This window comes from Sylvia atricapilla, chromosome 8 (assembly GCF_009819655.1).
Source record: "Sylvia atricapilla isolate bSylAtr1 chromosome 8, bSylAtr1.pri, whole genome shotgun sequence".
NCBI lineage: Eukaryota > Metazoa > Chordata > Aves > Passeriformes > Sylviidae > Sylvia > Sylvia atricapilla.
The window spans coordinates 13,500,265-13,521,236 of NC_089147.1; the positions used below are offsets into that span (position 1 = coordinate 13,500,265).

A 20,972-nucleotide genomic window follows, 5' to 3' on the forward strand; every position below is an offset into this window, starting at 1 on the left:
ATTGTGTGAAGGGATTCCACTGACTTTTTTTTCATCTGTATGGGCTGTCATATATTCTTGGCATATGCATTTTCTCAGTGACTACTGCAATAGTATTTAGGGTCACATTTAAGACCAGCAAACCCAGCAAGCCAAGCAGCTTGCTTTTTTGTATAAAAAAATTCACGCTAAATTCATCAATGCAGATGGAATAGGCTGTTTTCTCACTTCCTTGTCTGCTTATATTGTGTCATCTTAAACTCCATGCATACTGGTGAGATTTGTGTAATATTTACCAGTCTTCAGTAGCAAGCTTAACTGGTATTTCCAGTACTGAGTATTTTCTTCAGTCTTCATAGTTTTTTCCTTACAATTCAGGAGATGCTCAACAAGGCGTATTCTTTATACATTTTAAGTGATTTTGCACAGAAGGGCTGAATCCACTGTGCATTCAGCTGTGGAAGCTGAAAATTAGTTGTAGCATACCAGTGTCCAGTGGCTACAGCTAAAGAGTAACTCCTTAAAATACAATTAATAAGCAATCAAATATGAAGCTGTTTCCCTGACAGGATACTGATTAGTGCTGTGAAAAACTTCTTGGTACCACAGAAATGGTTGAAAATAAACATCCTGGGAATTACATTAAATATTTCCTGCTTATTAAACAACAGAGCTTTCTAATGCCGGTTTTTCCGAGGTGCTGGGGAAATGGTGTTGGACAAATGCTACCCCTGGTTGCAGAAAGAGGAAGCTGAAGCTTAGAAATTTGCCGGGGGTCATGGATTGAAGGAATTTATGTAGGGTGATATGGTACACTGTTAATAGAAGGCAGAATACAAAGAAACCAGTTCTTCTAATAGCTACCCTTGTGCTTCTGACCATGTTTTGGTTAATTTTACAATTGGCTAGCCACCTGTTAAGATAACCCATTTTATCATTAAACAAAATTAATTTTAAAAATGGCTTGAAACTGTCTGATTTTAATGGGATCTGAATATTCTTAGTTTTAATCTGCCTCATGAGGCTTGTCTTTCTTCTGGAAAGTACATTGTTACATCATTAAAATATCATCCCCTACTGAGAGAGAAATCGGTCCCATTCACTAAATGGCAATGCTGAAACAATGACAAGTATTTCTAAAAACTGCATTAAAATTCATTTTTTTTCTCTTTGATGTGCAAGTTCCGTGGTCCCATTAACCAAGGGGTGCTCAGCCTATTTGCCACTGTTTGTGCACAGCCACATTTGTTAGCTGGGATGGCAGAAGGGTTCAGAAGCAGACATGATGACTTGTAGTTTTACATTATTTCACTTTTCCGCAGTGATTTTGCTTGGAAGCAAATGATTGATCATAATTTTGCACTCTCTAGCTACTTCTAATCCTCCTCTGTACTAAAAATTGAGAAATGTCTGATTTCATTTTCCTTTCCCCCACTGCTAAAACAGGGTCTTGTGCAGTCATTTTGATGAGAGCAACAGAAAGGAGAGAATGAGGAAGAATGGGAAAGCTCAGCAAGGGATCTTTCTTGTCTTCTTGAGGGAAGGACAGAAGTGTTTACAGTCTGTGGGCAGGAGCCATGCAGCCTCTTGGCAGAATCCACTGGAGTAACCAGTTTGGACTAGAAGCAGCAAAAAGGCCTAATGCTGGTTTAATTTGCTTCATACCATGGTGAGAAGGGAAAGGTTGCAGGGGCATGCTACAAAGGAATGAAGAAGTTCTTAACTGCAGGAGTATGTTAGCAGAAAAATAATAGCATGTTCTTTTAACTGTAGTCTAGATGGACCTATCTTCTTCAGAAGCAAGGAGCAAGCCAGACCTGAAGAAGGTGGTAGACGGGGAATTTGGGTAACAGCAGCCATTGCAGAACTCTGGTGGGAATTTTGTCAGCTGGCTTTGTGCCCTACATGGGTATTTTCTGTTTGTAGGAATACTCTCTCATGATATTTTCATCTTAGGACATAGCTCTTATTACAGAATTGAGGGGGTTCTTTTTCCCCAAATATAGTGGGATGGATGAAACACTGTAGAGAAAGGTGATGGCAGTCTGTGCTTGGATACTACTCAGGGCTGGACTGTATGCTGACTAGAAAAGAGTCTGAATGTTTCCAGGCTTGCCCATACAGCAACCAGAACAGTCTCTAGTTGTTTCAGAGAAAAATGGTCTATCATGAAAGTCTGTCATACAATGTAGTCAGTCTCCCTCTCTACACACATCATTTGTAATTTATTGTGAAAGCAATAGAGAATGGACCAGTGTCTATGTGGGAGTTGCTTTTAGTTTATGGATAGTTGGCCTTGAATTCTGTCTATTAGGAAGATGTTGGCGATTCTCCCAGGGGGTTGTTCACTGGGTCTGCTCAATGCCCTTCCTTCTTATATGCCAAAACTGCCAGCATGATGGAGAAATGCAGCCAGCTATCATTCATCTCCTGCAAATTAGAACAATGAGAAGGGGGTGTAGTCTTGAGAAACGATGGATTGGTCTTGTTTTAGAAGATTGGTCTTAAAAGCATCTCAACAGAAAGAAATCCAGATAATGTTAACAGCCTTTTCAAATGTGACAGAAGGTGTTCCCTGTTGCTAATGTATTCAAAAGGACAAAAATCTATGTTCTCTTTTCTTTTTGTAACTTCTTCCTTGACTAGGGTGGCTCCAGTGAAGTGTATTGCTCTAGTACTTTGTTACAGCTGTTGTTATAAGCAAACATAAATACCCTGCAAGCTTTTACTGACAAGAAGATGTTCCTGTAGTGTCACTGACCTTAAAATAAGAATTTATGTAGAGACGATAAAGGGCCCATCAGTGAGAAGACACATGTCGGTGTTGGATTGGAATAGGTCTTGTGGAGGCTGGGTTCAAATCTGATACTGGCAACCAAAGTACTCTCTAAAGCTTTTGCAAACTACTGAAAGCAGTTGCTAAGTGGAATTCTCTTTGCCGTGCCACTGCAGAGCTATTCCAAATTTGACTACTTTGGAAGTCAGAATCCTAGTTCTTATTTTCCTGCTTAGCTCCATTCATGGCTAATTTATTCATACACCAGCGTCCTTGAGCTTAAACTGCTCTCCTTGTTCCCGTGTGTTCATCTGCAGATACTTGTGGAGAGCAGTCATATTCTACTCTGAGCTGGATCTGGTCAAGCTAAGCCAGCATTCTTTAATTTATATTTTCTTCTGTTGTAAGACATTTTGTGGAACTTCTGATCATCTTAGTAGACCTTTTTAAACAGCTGCAAAATTTGATTAGTCTCCCTGAAACACGAATGACCAGAGCTATACAGAACATTCCAGGAAATATTTTATGGATTCCTTGCACTAAAGCAGTGATCCTGATTCCTCTCTTCTGGGAATTTTTTACTTTATACAATATCCTATAGTAGTATTTGCCATTTCCGTGGCCAGATCTTATGGGTGAGCCGTCATTATCTAATGAGTAACATATCCCAAGGCCTCTTTCCCTCTTCTCAGTTACTGAGTTCCTAATTTATAATGGAAATTATGTAACTTTTCGATTTATATGCATCATGTGTCAGTTCTGTTACCAAATCTTCAAGATCCTTTGTCCTATATATTTATGATTCTCTTTAATTTCATTAGCACATAGGTAATTCTTGAGTATTTTAGCCATTAGTGAGAATATTTAACACTAATTTCAAGGATTATAATAGATTTCAACAAGGATCATTCTCTGTACAGCTTAATGGTTCCTTTTTCAAAGTTGCCTGTGATGGTCTACAGTTTTTAGTTTCTTGGCCTCCTTATAACTCTGGTATTAATCCTAATCCTCTTAATTTTAACTAGTAACTTCCTACATGTCATCTATCAAATGCTTAACTACTTCTAATTTGTCTGGACTTCAGTGATCTTCTTATAGAAGAAGATTGGGTTAGTCTAGCACTAATTCTCATTTGTTCTAAATTGGGAGTAGATTTACTTAGCCTCCCATGGTGACTGTTTCATTTTGGCAATAGTTACCAGTACTCATCTCAGCAGATTTCCTTTCTTGAGAGACAGGACATACTCTTTATCTGTGTTGTGGCTTTGTTTTTTTCTTTTTTGTCTAGTCATTTCTGCAACATTTTAGATTCATTCTGGTTGGAATTACTGATGGTTGTCCTGAGTGAGGCGGCTACCAGGGGCTGCCCATTAGGTGTCTTTAGCTGCTGCTGTTGCCCCTGCTTCACTCTGAAGCCCTCCAAGACACCAGGTGATGATTTGGTGTTTCTTGGTTGAGGGAGGAATTTACTCTCGTTAAGCCAAAGGAACATTTGCATCCTGTGCCAGGAATTGAGAACTGTTGTGGAGCTGAATTTGGTACAAGGTATTTACATAAGGAAAAGAAATTTAAGATACTTTGTTAAGTTTTTGAGGCAGTTAGTTACAGATTCCAAGTTACTTCTGATGGGTGAAAAGGTCCTGCATTGTAATTGTAGCAGAGTGCTTTGTAAGGGAAATGTATTTGAACAGAATAGCTCTTCCTGCGAAAAGGAAGTTTTGGTTACTTTATTGAACAGGAAAATGTTTGGCTAGTGCTGAAACCTGCTCAGTAGCTAAGCAGAAAATGTGGTGAAGTGCTGGAGTGTGCTCTTCAAAGTGTTTCCTTCTCTTTAGAAAAAAATAGTATTCCTTTTACAAATTTGTCTGCTTAATGTGTGAAGTGCAGATTTCCTTCCAGGACAGCTGGCACAGACCTGTAACTCACCTCTCCTGCATGCTTTTTTGTCTGTTACCTAAACCTCCAGCAGGAGATCAGAAAGTTAATACTGTAGATTCTTATGCTGATTATGGAGATTTTAGTTTTCCAAACTTAATTTGGTTTACCTTGGTTTTTTGGGGTTTTTTTGGGTTTTTTTTGTTTGTTTTTTTTTTTTTTTTTTGTTTTTTGTTTTTTTTTTTTTTTTTTTTAAGGTACAGGGATTTCTATTCCTGATGCTCTGAATTTCAGGTGAGCTCTCTGACTTTTCTACAGGCTTACAAAAAAGAGACACAATACTCTGGATAAGCTTCCAGCTGCTGTTTTATACATAAATGCTTGCACTATGAATGTTACTGTTCTTGTTGGACACTTACCTGGCACAAATTCAGAAAGTAGCATGAGAAATGGTCTTCACCACAGATCTTGCAGTCTTGAAGGAGGCTGAATATAGCACTTGAATTTCATACTTAAAATGTTAAATGGTTGTGAAATCAAGCATGGGCACAAAGAGAATCTCCACAGTGCTAGAGTAAGCATGTTTGTGGATCTTGCTGTTACTTTGTTCGGAGATTAATGGAGTGCTGTCATGGGTCTCAATTTCATTTTCAATACTGTAGCTTAGTATTCTTGTGAGCCCTAAAGAAGGTATCCAGGTGTTTCATGTTACAGAAGTAGTTTACCTGGTTGCTGCTGCTCTTGAAGTATATAAAAAAACCCTGCATCTATTTATCTGTCAAGGAGTATAAATACACAGTCTCCAGTGGGAGTCTGTTTTGAGCAGATCTCAGTCGATGAGTCAGGCAGATTCATTAAAGGACTGGAGTAGCCATGTTCACCACGTGCGGTGAACTCATTAAGTTCACAGGCAGTCAGAGCCTACTGTTCCAGAGTGCTGTGTCCTTCTGAAGGAGTTTGTATCCAACTGTGAGACCTGACAGTCAGCTGACTTAGTGTTTGCTCATTCTTTCTACAAAATCTCACAAAGTACACATTTAAATATTGGTAACTTAAGCATTTAGGATCAGATAGCTCATGGGTTTTTCTGCTAAAAGCAATGAAAGGATTTGAAATTGTGTGTTTGGTTTTGTAGAATTGGAGTCCACTGATCTTACTGTGCCTTATTTTGAGTATTGCTTTGGGCAGTAGAGTCAGGGATCTGTTTGGGCCGTGAAGTTGTATATTCTGTAATAGGAATTCAGTTTATTGCTGTAATGGATGCAAACTCATTACAAGTTCTAGGCCACGGGGGATACTTTCCTTTGCTGTGGAAGTCATCTCAACTGGACAATCTTCAGTGCAACTGGCCATGCCCTTCCATGTCAGTGACTGACAGATCTAATTCTGCTTTTGTAGCCGAGAGCCTGTTAGTTAATGGAGTCGTGAATATTGTTACTCAGAGGCAACCTTCAGAGTATTAAAATACATTATTCCTGTTCTTCACTTGATATTTATCAAACAAGGTGTTATATCTAATGAACTCAATGCTATTGTCAAATAAATACTGTGTGTAAATCATGACTTAAAAGAAATGGTAATATAAGTAGCTTCATTATTGCTTTGCAGTGATGGAGAGAGATGGGTTTAGTTTGCTTGTTTAAATCCTGTGTGATGGGAACCCAGAGTGAATGTCTTCTCTGAGGGAACAGCAAGCATTATGGGTGATATGATCAGATTAATAAGATCCTTAGTACATATATATTTCATACAAGGTCTTAACTTTTTTCCTCCCCTCATTTCTTCTTACATGGAAGCAGATGAAATGCAGAAACAGCAGTACTGCCTTGGAAGTACCATAGTAGGTTTCCTTTTATAATTATCATTCTTGACATATTTATCCTTTCCTATGGAAGTGAAGATGCAGATATTTAAGAACCCTTCTTGCACAAAAAAGCCCAATTTCCGCTCAGTACTTAATTAGCACTTGTTTATGACACAGCATCTGATTTGATTTTCGAAACAAATTGCACAGTAAAGAGGCTGATATTTAAACTGTATAGTAACCACAGCTCCAGCTGTGACTCAAATCTTGTAAGCCTTCAGGGGTTGTGTTTAGGCTTAGAAAATAGGAACTCAGGCCTGTAATTAAATGTCCTCTGAAAATCAGCCTTGGTAGAGAAGTGGAGAGGGTACCACTGAATTTTAAATTACTGACTTGTTCTCAAGAATTATTCTGTTGTTCTGGGCCTTGCTAGGGACTGCAGAAATCAAATGGAGTAAAAATGGAAGACTAGATTACTAAAGCAAAAAAAGGCAGGGGTTGCAGACAAAGAGATGAGCAAAGTAAGCTATTTTGGCTTCCCAGTTTATAGACATATGCAATATATGTAATTTTAATATATGGCTGACTTATAGATAACAAGTTCTGTGGGCACCAGAAAGACTAGAGAGAGTAAAGATTTCATACACAGTAAAATTGCATTTCAGGACTGTGAGTAAGGTGCTGATGGTTGTGGAATAAGCCATCTGTGGTAATGGAAGGCTCATTTTTAAAGCAATGCCTCAATAATAAACATGAACGTCTTGGAAAAGGAAGTAGACAAGGTTATATTATAAAATTAATCACTCACCTAAATCAAAATGTGAAATATTCACAAAAGAGCATGATAGAAATTAGCAGTTATAGTGCTTTCAGAGTTACTTTTTGGGGAAAGCAATCACTGTCAATGCTATTGAAAAAGAGAGCAAAATTCCCCTAGCAGCCTTGACTTCTAGTCAAGGAAAATGCTGGAGCAGATGCTAAGAGAAAATACTGTGCTTATGAATGGTATTGAACCATGAGCATAAACGATGTGTGCACATGAAAATACAAAAATGAGTAGGTCTTGCTGGGCAATTAATTGTATTGCTGGTGGAATTGCTTTGAATGGATCATAATAATTGAAGATTTTAGTGTTGATTTATAAATTAATACAGCTTTCAGACAAGACAGTTTTCTGAGTCCCACATCTTTTTAAGGGGGAAGAGGGGCAAATTTATTTTATTTTTTTAAATTGACAGTCATCTTACAGTGCTGTGTGCTGTCACTGGGATACTGCAATTCAGAATATTTTAACCAGATGTATTACTTTAATTGCCTTTTTCTGCTGAAGAATGCATTCCTAGGGGTCATTTACAGTGTGCCTTGGAGAACCACAGAAATTCAGAATCTAGGAGATTGGCTAAACTTTTGCAACCAATCATCAATCTGAGAAATTTTAATTAAATTATGCTTTTCTATTGTGCTTATTTTGATGTAAATGGAGGCTCACTTTTGCAAATATCCCACTTAATTGGCATAAGCAGCTGTATGTGGGTAATGACGCACGTACCTCATACTGGTAAAATTTGCTTCTCTTCTGTGTAGTCTCTCATTTCTTCGTAGATGAGGGTAGGTTTCTCAAATGCAGAGGAGACATACCTCATTGAGAGGATTTTGCAAATGCAGTTTTGAGGCATGAGTGATGTGTCTTAGTTTCTCCTATTTTTATGTTTCACTTGTCAGCATTGAAAAATAAATTGAGTTTACAGTAGCTGCTAGTCTGCAGAAAGTCCTAATTGTTCTTATTACAATACTCAAGCAACTTTACTTTCAAGTCACAAAGAGCTGTGTTTGTAAGAGTTGTCTAAATAGAAACACGGTGTTATCTTTACTACTGGAAACACTTCTGGTGAAGAGTAATCTTGTTGTTTGCAACAGATCTGTTAATACACTCACATATTTGCAGGACCAGGGTCTTCAGATTAAATGGTTCAAGTCTTAAATCAGTTATTCAGACTGCTCTGGACTGATGGGCTAGCAAATGTTAAGAAGCCTGCTAGTCCAAAGAGTTTGACTGTTATCCTTTAGTTTGTAGGTGAGGTGACAGAAACAGAAAGAAATGAAGTAATTTTCCACAATTTGTTATGAATGCGATTTGTTTCTGTTATCACAATTTGTTGTGTGAACTTGGCCTCATCTGAGACTGGTATTCAGGTCTCTCTACTTCTGACAATGATTTCAAATTATTGTTATTTCTGCTTGTTTATGAGGACTTTTTCTTTTTCCCCTGGATAGATGCATACTGGGTTCTGCTAATTTGTAAAAGAAACTTAAGCACTTGAGCCAGAAGTAAAATGTGTATTTCTGTAGTGTTCTTGCTAGATATGCAGCATTCTATATAGTTTCTTCCATTTCCAAAGCACATAGAAACGTCAAGAGCTCCTCTCAGCAGACCTGTGAGGTGGGTTAAATGAGTGTTGTCCCCATTTTACAGTCGTAGAGAGACTAACCACCCATGTCGTTAGTACTGAAGGAAGGATTAGGTCTTGGAGGATGATGCTTCTAGCTGTGTGAGAAGTCTCCTAAAACATAGTTTGTTAATGTGTTAAGCACTGCAAGTCTAAACGCAGCAGGTGAATGCAGTAACCAGACACACTTGACTTTAATTTATCAGCACAATGGTAGTTATTAAAATTCGTGTTCAACTGAGATCATTGGCTAGGACACCAGGGCATAATCTTACTACTACTTTGAAAGATTTAGGAGGATTTAAATTCAAACTGAAGAGAAGCAAAAATAACAAATGCTCAAAGTCTACTGTCAAATCCTGAGTGTGTACTTCCCTTTAGAAGCAAGATTTTAGTATGTTCTAGTTCTTACTTTATTTTCAAATTCCAAGGCTGCCCACCATAAGTGTGAAGGTTTGTCATTCAGCCGTAACACTTTTTTACTCTCCAACAAACTGTATGTTTTGGTGTTATGAGTACCAAAGTGGATGCAGTTTGTACAAACAAATATTGTGTTGACTCAAGAACAAGTGAGAGTAAGCTCATCTTCCATAGAGCCATTCTGAAAATGAGTAAGCTTTTTCCACCCTTCCAGGAGGAGTGGTAGGAGCACACATCTAATATGGAAGGGAAGTACTGTGAGTTAAGAAAGGGATCATGAGGTAGTTTCCAGGAGTAAGAAAAATCTCTGGACTTGGTGCTAGCGGATGTTCTGTCTGGTCCTGTTGCTTAGATGTGGTTTTAATTCTAAGCATCTCCTTTTTTGGGAGGGAGGGGGGTTAGGAGGGGGAGCACATGAATACACTTGAATGTGGAAGTATCTTTGAACTACCAATTAATGTCATGCCAGGCAGTGTTTTAGGGTTTGTTGCATACTTTTTCCTAGCTCTAAGTTACGCTATATATGTTAGGTACTTCTGCAGCAATTTGATGTCTTGCCTTTTCTTCAATCCAATAAAGCATGAAAACAGTAAATGGGGGGGAGATTATATTTGTCTGTCTATTTGAGGCATAATTTATGGCTGTGTGCAAGTATAACAACCTGTTACCCTGGTATTAAGGCTGCACCTTTTCAGGAATTTTCTGTCATCTTTTTGTGTTGTCCAGTGTCTGGTCTGACCATGTTGAGGATGGTAACAGTGAAACCTCTCATAGCTTGACTACTGCTGTTTTGACACCATTTGCTTTTTATGTAGTGTCATTGGTCTTTGCTGTTGCGCCCACCACAGAGGCTGTGCTTATCCAAGTGCATTTTTGTGGAAGTCTTAAAAAAATACCTATATATACTGAACTGAAACGTAAAATGGTGGAAAACATAAAAATGGTGACTTTTTAAAAAAAGTGTTCTTAAAGCAGCTGATATCAGAGCAGTAAACAAGAACTAATCTGGGGACTAAATCTTCATATGCCGTTTAAAAAAATCTGCATTGTTTAAAATGCTCCAGAACTTAGACTTAGGTTAGCTAGGTCCCAGTGTAAAAGGAGGTCTCTCTTTATGTCTATTCTCTCCTAGCCCCGAATACACATGCCAAAAGATGGATTTCAACTTATATCTTCTGGATACCAAGCATGGCTAAAGCAGGTTGGACTGTATTATTGTTATTCATCTCATGTGAGGGACCGTGTTGGACACCTGTGCTTGTCTCATTAGTGAAGTACATAAATGAGGGTGTAATGAAGTTACAGTGCCATGTTAGCTGATACCCCTCATAGCCATCACTGTTTTGTGTTTATGCATGCTGTGTTTGTATAACATTTTCTCACCAGTCTGATGAATGTGCACTTCCTGTAAATAAAAGTTCAAAATGCAGTCACCTGGAAGCGAAGAGGGTCAGAGTCTGACAACAAATCTACAACAACAGCTTGAATTACAGAATTAAAATGGGCCTTCAAACACAAAGCTGCATGGTGGTGGTGCTGGTAATAATGGGGAGGCCACTGGGTTAAAACTCAAGAGAATTGCATCTAGCATCTAATTCAGATCTGCCTGGGTGAATCAAGTATGGACACTTACTCACATCACATAACAATTGTGCAGTTTGACACAGTCTGACACTGTGGGGAGTCCCCACTCGGAAGTGGCCTAGTGCTATATTACTTTGGCTATTATTAAAGGCCAGGCTTTAGATGTCTCAGCAGTCTGCCTCTAGCAATTGCTGTCAGCTTTTCACTTTGGTGAGTGAAAAATCCCCCTTCAGAAAAAATAGCTTAATTTACAAATGGCCTGTACAGATCTCTTCTCTGATGAGCATACATATATGATGAATCCTGTGTCCTTGAGAATACATGGCTTAAAGTTGCTGTTTCTGTAGAAAGCCAGAATGTGTTGTTATGGCAACAAAAACTGGAAATATGAAAACAGCACAGATAAGCTGCATCCTGTTGTCATGGCAACTGCAGTTGTGAAATGACAAAACATGGTGATGAAGGGATCTTCAAGGTGGTACCGTGAGCCCAACATAAACAAAGAGCCAAGTCACTTGAGCAGAGTGTGAGAATGGAAATCGGCATCAGCAAATCCCCTTAAAATATGAGAGTTTCTTTGAGGGTACTAACAGGATGGTTTTGATTGTCTCCAGTCTTGTGTCAGTATCTTACAAGCAGTAGGTAGTAACTTGATTGTGCAGGCTGGTTACTGCTGTCAACTTATATTGACTTCTGTGAAACTGAGCAGAGCTTGAACACCTATTAGAAGGTGGGCATCAAGTCTTATATTTGCAAACCATTTCTTTGAATGAGTGATGTGCTGCAAAGGTGAAGTGTGCTTTGGAGCTTCTTTCCGAGAGACTGTTTCTGTCTCTCTCTCCTCAAGTCCACTCTAGTGAAGGTCAGTTGGGACACTGAAGCTTATGTTTTCTTGATTTAAACTTTGCTAAGCCGGAGGCAAGGTGTCTCAGTGGAATCTCAACTCTGCAATTATTGTCTCACAGAGCTCAAGTTTGTTGACCTATGGGGCATGGCATCACTTTCTGTTTCTTATGTGGTTTGGGAGAACAATAGGAAGAGGATTGTGTGGCTGTTCTGTTTTCCTTTCACTTCTGAGGCAAACAGACCAGCTTTGTATTACCAATGCTCTGATGCAGGTGGGATATATGTTTTTTGGACTCTGAAAAATACCAAGGGGGTAAAAAACCTAAAATGCACAATGAAATTTCCAAGGAGGCTTTACACTAGGCAACCTCAAATAATAAAAAAACTTGCACTTTTTGAAAAATACACTTTTTGTAAGCATGCTTTCCCTTTGATTTTTAGTTTATTGATATTAGTTCTAATGTCTATCTCAATCTTCTTACTCCTTGATCCAAGGAAAAGTTATAAACCTGTGCTTGTCATCAGCAGATACTGTCATGGAAATAGCTTTGCTATTCCAATTTCGTGCTGTGAATTCACCACAGGAAGTGTAAGGGTAAGGCAGTTGATATAAAGCCTGGGAAGAGCTTTCATGAGAAGCAGAGAGGTTAAATTTTTTTGAGGTGAGTTTGATTTGGTATAGAATATCTCTCAAAGGTACTACCTGTAGGATTCCTTAAAACTACATATTGAAAAGAAAGCCACTTTTGATGTATGTAAAAGCATAATCTACATATGCTTCCAGATGGAATGGGGGCTGTGCATCAGGTTTATTCTCCTGCTGTCTGTATTTTTAACAGGATCCTAACTTAATGATTTTTTTTCCCTCAGCATGGCTGAGTATTGATCTGCTGGCTGACTTACACAGAATGTGAGAAGTATCCCAGTAACACATTGTATTAATGTGGACTAAAAGCAGTTTATATTACAGATGAGGTGGAGGAAGATGGAGTTCTGCAAGACTGGACACATACTATAAATATCCATAAAACTGACAATTTTATCTAAAACCAGTGCTGGCTGCATTTGCGTATTTTCAGCCTTCTTAAACTGGAGATAATAGTTGAACACTACCTGAGCATGGGTTGCTCACAGTGATGTCATTACCCTCTGCCCTTTAATGGCAGGTTTTATATTTAATGTTGTCGTGCTGCAATGGAGAGTTGTATTGTGTTCTTATGTGGGCTAGAGGAAATATAATACCAGTGGCCAGAAATACATGTTGCTTTAAGACTGGCATTTTAAGTAACCTGCATTGTTCTCTGTACTCTAGCTCTTTCCTGTTGAGGTGTTTGTTGTTTTGTAGAAGATACAGTTGGTTTATTCAGCCTTGATCTTCATTTAAGCTTTTGACATGCGAGCACATCACCTAGATGCTGATCCTTTGGAGACAAGCCACAATTGACTTCTGAAGGGAGAAAGGGAGGAAATGTTTGTGTATAAATATAGTCAATAGACATGACATTTTAATTCCTATATTATATGGACACTTTCTATAATTTAAGCCAAACTAGGAAACTGGGGATTTAAGCTGATTAAGTAAAACACTAACAAAACATTATTTCGATTACATAAACAAGGAAGTAAAAGTATCATTTGAGGTGGCTTCTGAAACATGGTAATTCAGAGTTAAAGCTAATGCCTCCCTTTTTCATAGCATTGTGAGCAAGTATGCATCGTGTAGGATATGTAATGTAATGCACTCATCTGAGCCTTTCTGCCTCCCACTGTCTTTTTGTAGTAGAATTTTTAAAGCCAAGTTATAAACCTGTAAATGTGTTTTATGCTGGAAATTCTTGGTGATACCTTAACTAGATTGGTACCTGCAAAGGCCAGTATAATCAAAACAAGGCACTTCAGATATTAATGATCTGCACTTCAGTCAAGTCAGCTGGAAAAGGGAGTGTAAAAACCAGGACTGTGGTGAAACCAGGATTCTTCTGCTAGAATTGCACTTTGCTGAGAGAAAAGTGAAATTATTCTGGATATATTTTGATTTTGTAATTTTGTCATTTAGCATCTTTTCCTTAACATCTGAAACACTTATTTTCAGTGGATCCATACGCTTTTTAAAATTCAGATACTAAGTCTTTGGTTGGAAAGTTGAAATAAGATTTCTTTTTGCAGTTCATTTATTAATACTTGGCACTCTTATAGTACATTATATCCTCCAAGCACTATGCAGCATATCAGTTATGCCTTGAAACACTTCAGTGTGGTAGGTGCATAACAATAACTCTGAGAGATTTTATGGAATTAAATAAAGCTGGAGATGAGGGAAAAATCAAATGAAAATCCCGTTTCATCTCTCCACCAGTGTAGGTTTTTACTCTGCAGTTTGTGTCACGAGAATGGACAGAAATTCTAGAAATGTTCCAAGATGAAGAGTTTTCAACAGATTCCTTAGGATGCTGTGTTACTCTCCCCAAACTCATGAGGAATTTTTTGGAATTGATCAGGCTTTAGACACAGATTTATAGAATCGTTACATTTAGAAGATACTTCCAAGGTCTTAGACATGATGGAGCTTAGTAGCAACTGTGTTTTCTTGCTTACCAAAGAGCCAAGTGCGCTCAGTCTTGTAAGATCTCCATTTTAAGACTTCACGTAGTTTCATGCTTTAGAACTCGGTGAGATTGCTCTTAGTAAATTTGGTGTTGTTTAAAGAAGCACACACAAGTCTTTGCAAGTTTTACTCCTTAAAGAAGGGTATGGCACCTAAATCTTAAAGCTCTGCTGCTGCACTGGTTTAGATTTATCAACCACATGCATTAAAGAGCTACAATTACAAAAATATTAGTATTGTTGAATTAAGATATGATCCATGCAAGTTCCCTCAAGTACTTGGCAGATGAGGATCTTGTACACCTTATAGACAGAAGTGGCCCCTTGCTGAGGCATATAATTTCTGTTGACTTGAAATCACAGAAGCTGAAACTCCAGTAACCACTCTTTGGGAAATGCATTTCTGCACAAACATTTACCTAAAAGCTGTGATTTGATCCTCCCAGATCCCACTCAGGTAAGTTATTATTTGGATAATCTGAATACGTAAATACTTTTCCATGGGTCTTATCTTTGATATTTAAAAGTTGTTAGTGAACTGGAGTATCTTGTAAAAAGTTACTGTTAGCTAGGGAGTTACCAGAAGATTAGAGAAGAGTTTGCATAATACTCTATGTTAAGGAAAATTTACTGAGCAATTACATGCAAAGTGGGTGTCTGAAGGAGAAAGAACCCTTTTCAGCAGTTAGAGGTCTGTGTGCTTAGCGAAGCTGGCAGAATGTAGTAACACCCTGAGGGTGAGCGGGGAAACTGCTGCACTGAAGTCAGTGATCTGTACCAGGGTAAGAAGTCCAGTGTTAACTATGTTTAGGATCTAGGAAAAGTGTTACAATTGGATCCTAGCAGCGTGTTTCTGCCTCTGACTTGTGAGACCTAATTGTTTGGAAGTCAGACCCTCGTTGTCCCAGAAGGATAACACTCTGCTTTCCCAAAGTGAAATGTTCATTTGCTTGATTTGCAGTTCATGAAAAGTGGTCCAAAGGTCAAAAGCAATAGCTCAGCTTTTGTTATGGCAAAGCAGGAGCACAAACCACTTTGAATCATCCCCATACATCCTTGTGGAAATGTGACCAAGGTGTCTGAATGTAATAGAAGGTGAGGGATTGTGCAAAGCACTAGTTGTGACAACAATTGCATGTGGCCCTTCACAGGTGCAATATGTGCAGCTAGATTCTGGTGCAAGATGTGCAGCTAGAAGAGCTGACGGTTGGTGGGCTGGTTGAGCCGTGTAAGATCCTTCCCTTGGGCACACTCCAAGGATTACTACAGTTGCCTCTTTGTTTTTATAAATTAATTTTCTTACTGTGGAAAGACTCAAGAAAAGCTGCCAGTGACAAAGTCAGAATTATCTGGTTATAAGTGTGGAAAACTGGTCTGGGATGCAAGGAGGTGCACATTTAACTCTATGGCTTTGACTGTGTTTGGTTGGGTTTTTTTTTTTTTGTCTTAATTAAGACTTACAGCTTTTAATGTTTTTCTTATTTTCAAGTGAAAACAGGCAAAAAACTTTCTCCAAAAGTTATGAAAGTATTAATTTGCTCTGAGACATGCTAGTCTCCTTGGTAAGTTCATAATTGGGCAGAATTTTTTTTAAATGCATATTCTTGTCTCTCAGGTATATAACTACTTCATAACTGGTAAATCTGTATTCATATGTTAGGGTTTTTAAAGGCATATTATTTACACAATTCACTTGAATGGCTCCTCTGAAAGCTGTGTGGCTCTCTCATGTAATTATGTATTTAGTATGCCTTGCATCCATTGTTGGGATAGGGGAAAGGAAAAAAACTAAGCCCCACAAAATCTACTAAAAATAAATAATAAAAGAATATTCTCATTCTGTTTTGGCAGCTTTTTAGAAGGTGTATTATATACTCTTTTTCAGATAAGAAGAGCTACCAAAGCTAAAAAATGAAATATGTATGGCAGATTTTTTAATTGTGAAAGTATACAAGATGCAGTGGGAATATATTTTTTTAATACTTCTATATATTTAATCAGAAAACACCTCTCAGAGCAGTAGAGAGAAAAATAAGAGATACCTTTTCATTTTTATGTGTGTGTGAGAGGTTAAAAGAATGAAAAGTGGACAAGAGAAAGGATCCAAAATAATTTTTTAGCCAGAAGTAAATTTCTGGAATTGTTACTAAGTTTCATGAGACTAACATTTGTAACGTAAATAGCAGCTGCCTTATCTGATATGTTTCATGCAATGTGTTGCATTCTGTGGTGACAGGAATAGTGCAGACTGAACACAATGTGAAAGTGATGTATGTTATATTTTAGGCATTGGCTTAGTTAAGTATGTAACCAAAAAAATATAAAAGGAACTGAGTGACATTGAAAAGTATTGAGATTTGTTCTCCCATTTTTGTGGTGTGTGATAAAAATAATTCCGATTATTAGGAATCCCAGTAAGATCTGATCATGTGTTTGATAAAGGATTAAAATTCCTTGGGCGCATTTCCTGAGAATTAGGTTTTATAGAGCATGCAGGAAACAGTAGTGTGAAAGACACTTTCAGGGAGAATTGATCTTGCCAGCCATCCCATATTTGCTTTCTGAAGTGGTGATCTGTCTCCTCATATCAAGCTCGCGTCTGGTTTACATACTTCTAATACTCTTCAGAGCATCCCTTATGTTTTTTCCAGTTTGGGCAGTAGAATTTCTAGGACTTCTTTTGCCCTCATATCTTGGTTTTTTTAAGAGTTAGAAATTGTTATTGGTTTATCTTTGGAGTTCACCTTCATGAGGCACTGGATGCTGTACTAGAGGGGAAGTAATTCTGAACTAGGGAAGGACTGAAATAGATGTGGTTAGCATCTGAAATTAATCTTACATACAGTTCACCAAACACCAGCCCTTGGGGAGAAAATTTGGTTTCCTCTTTGGCTTTGTCACTAACTTGTGAAGATGCACAAAAATATATTAGGCTGCCTGTAAATCAAAGATGTTTTAAGTACACAGGTTATCATAAATAAAGTTCATTACAGGGTTCACACAGGGGTAGTAGGTAATACCTTAGTATTTTAAAATGTGCCACAATTAGAGATAGTAATTCTGTACTACTGTCTAATTAATTTCTCTGAAGTGACTATAAAGAAAATATCCTTCAATTATTGTTTGATTTTCTTTTGGTCATTCTTGTTTTACAGTGAGCTCAGTGTACTCAGGTTCTGCTTTCATACCTGTGCACTGTAGTTGTGAACTGTAGTAGTCCAAGAACTTTTTTTTCCTCATGTAGAGCCACTTAGTTTTACAGGACAAGGTGATATATTTCTGACCTGTAACACAATTTACTAAAACTGTGTTAGTTACCCCTAGTATATTGTATTTGCTGAAGGACTAGAAGAGAACAAATTTGATAAGAAAAACCCAGTCTGAAATGGTATAATCTTGTAACGCAGTAGCAAATAAAGTAAATAACCAATTTTTAGTGCTGGCAAAAATTTAGCCATTGAGTGTGTATTGAAATTTGTCTTTAGGACATCAGATAATTGGAAGAGAGGGTAGACTATTAGAGGCAGAACATCTGATGTAGTCAAAAAATGTTCTTGCAATATAATTACAAGAGTAATTGAATAGGTTAAAATACATCTTCCCTTCAGCTCATGGTTACTGTCCACTCAGCTCAGGCAGTGGCTGTGAATGCTTCTAGCCTATTTTAATTCAAAGTAAGGCAAACCCATTTGAATCACCAGTGGAGCAGCTGGAACCAGCCTCTGTCAGAAGGAGGATGCTGGTCTTGTTTGAAACTCTACTCCCTGTGTTTATTTAGTGGGAAAATACATTTCAGAGTTCAGGGAGTGGGATTTTAAAATCAATTGGAAAAAGAAATTGGGATTTTTATCAAAAAATTCCCTGCTTTATGCCACTCAATGTGTATTAAAGATGCTTAGCTTTTCTAAATAAAAAGCTTTGCATCTCTGAGTCTGAAAGTTGTGCAGACATCCAAAGTATTAATGCAGCTGGGAGTTAGGAAAGTAAAGAGATTGCATCCTGGCCCAGTACTTAGCAAGCAATACCAGCATTCCCATTTGGCTCTAGTCCAAGCACTGTGCCTCTGTATCTTTGTTTTGATGAATCGATGTAGATTGACTTGAGTTCAGGAGAGGATTTTGTCAGTCAGCTTTCAAGTCATGAACATTGAGGCCAGTCCCTTGTTTGTGGAGCTGACAGTACAAAAGTGAGTGTTTGACACGTGGCTTGCTCAGTGCATGGGGATAGAGGCTGTTGAGATTTTTCAGAGATCAGGCTCTAAATGAAGTTGTTCTGTTGGGTCACTCATCTGATTTACACACAAGCTGTTTCTATTGAAGCACCTGGGGCCTTTTGTTCAGGCTTGTGAATAAGCCTCTTTCAGTCACCAACAGTAATTTAGTGTCTGCTTCCTTCAATAGGTAAAAGGCAAGTACGGAATGACATTTCCTTCCACACTGTGCAACTTCACGCTTATATTTTTAGGATAGGTAACAGAACTGTATCACTAATGTAGATTTTGTTATATATTGGAAGAGATTCAGAAGTCATCTAAGGTATTTGGTAGTTTTTTTACTTCGTATTTCCTAATTCTGGAACAATACTAAGTGGCAGGAGTGCATGGGTGAGGAATGATATCCTCTGTTGGACAGAGAGTTCTGCAGAATAGCCCTTCAGTGTTTTCCTTTGTTATTGTGGCAATTTTAGAGGAAGACATTTCATTGCCTTGTAAGTTCCCTGGCACAATTGAGTACCCTACCTGCAGATTGTAATGACTCTGACTTGAGCTGTAATCTCACGTAAACCTTGAGTCAACTTAAGCTTGCCATTCCACTGACAGAGCGTTCCTCATTTTTCCTGCCTCTGCACCTTTCCATGCTTCAGTCAGTTTTTACTTGTCAGTCAGTTTTAATGGCAGTCAGTTCTTTAAGTTCATTATTGCAACATGAAAGCTTGAGAATATGGAATAAATGATAGCTGCAAGTCTTGGATAACTCTGTATGGAAAAAAAAAATCATCCCATATTTATTTTGTATTATGTTATGAATCCTGGGATGGGTAATGGTAAGCAGCTGATGCTTACCTGGTGAATTTGCTCTGCATTGTCAGAGGGACTATGTAGTGCATCTCCTGTTACCGTGATGTTCTTGGAGAATAATAAACAACTTTGATTTAAATAAATTAGATTGGTGAAATGCTTAACCATGGATGTCCATTTCATGTATTAATTTTTTTTAAAAAAAGTTATTGTCACAACAGCTTTCTGTACATATTACGTTGCAAAGAAAAGACTGCTTGGCATTTGGAAGGTTTTTTAATATGTGGGGCTGTTTGGGAGGTAAGAATGGTGGACAAAAAAAGTATGGGTTACTTTTGTAGCTTGTTACAATACCATGGCTGTAATTTTTTTGAGCTCAGGAGGGGCATGGCATAGAAGTTCATAAGATATGTATTACTGTGTACTCAAATTCTTAAGTTTCGGTATCTTTGTAAAGGAAAGAGTTATCTGGTTGGGTTGTTGGTTTTTGTTTTTTTTTTTTAATGAAAATGCAATGGAAAGTATTTTAAGGTATCAAAAACTTCAATTGAGAACATTTCTAGAGGTTATATTCCTCAGCAGTCCTTAAATACTATTTCTGGAACAGCAGTGTAAATTGCAACAAAGTATGGCAAAGAATGTGGTGACAGACAAGGTTAATCTCTCTGTCTGTCTGCACAGGACCAGATTATGCATGTTGGTGATCACCTTTCTGCTCATTCAAAATGGGTTATGTTGCTCTTACATACTCCTTTAGTGCAAGATTGTGCAAGGTTTTCTGGCTCTCTCAAGAGCAGGAAGAAACGGTGGCTCAGAAGGCAGCTGTCATTTCATACCCATTCCAGCTGCCCTTTCCACTCAAATTTCCTCCCATACCCTCCCCCTCTATTTAAAAAAAAAAGAAAAAAAAAAGCAGGGGCAGGATTGCAAAAAAAAGAGTATGAGGGTTTAAAATCTCTAGCAGCTAATCTATCACATCCTTCAGTTTTCATGGCTATCTGCCAATTTAAAATACACTTGTTTTTTCCTGCCTTGCCAGTAATTAGACAAATGCAGTAGTGCTTATGGCATCAAAAACTCTGTGTCTGGTAAAAGCAATTGCTATCATAATGCATCCCTAAATTTAATAGTAGTGGTGTAAAATGAATAAGCAGCTCTCTATTTCAAGGGGTAATGGCTTTAACTATCAAAATGGCTAGTATTTTCCTTGATTGGCTGCTTTGGCTCCTTTTTTGTATTTCTGTTTGTAGGAACTGAATCAATTTATTATAATAATTGTATTTTATTTAACAAACAACAAGGCAAGCAGAAACACGAAACTCGTATCAAGTGTCACCAACTCCTATTCACCTTGGATCATAGGTTTTTCCTTTTATCCTCTTTACAGACAAAACACAAACCTTTTCTTTCCCTGCAATTATTACAGTTAAAGTTGTCATTTACTTTTCTGCTTTCCTTGCAAAATTGCTTGCCTTGTGTTCTGCCTGGAGCATTGCTGTGGATGGAGAAGAGGTCCAATTAATCGGAAAGAAAGTTTTTATTACTGGGAAAACTCAACACGTTGTGGAAAATTAATCAAAATTTACTTTCTTGATCCATAGTGCTTTTTTCTTGCTACTG

At 37.9% G+C, this 20,972-nt stretch overlaps 1 protein-coding gene across 3 annotated transcripts in view; it reads left to right on the top strand.

Moving 5' to 3' along the window:
- Nucleotides 1-20,972, top strand: part of BTRC (beta-transducin repeat containing E3 ubiquitin protein ligase) — a 115,583-nt gene that overhangs the window by 6,779 nt on the left and 87,832 nt on the right. Inside the window, exon 2 of one of the 3 annotated variants that reach the window (XM_066323684.1) lies at nucleotides 10,434-10,502. The exons of the other annotated variants lie outside the window; for them this stretch is intronic. Within the exon in view, the coding sequence (XP_066179781.1) occupies nucleotides 10,434-10,502 (69 nt within the window). The remainder of the gene's footprint in view (nucleotides 1-10,433; nucleotides 10,503-20,972) is intronic. 3 annotated transcript variants of the gene reach the window in all.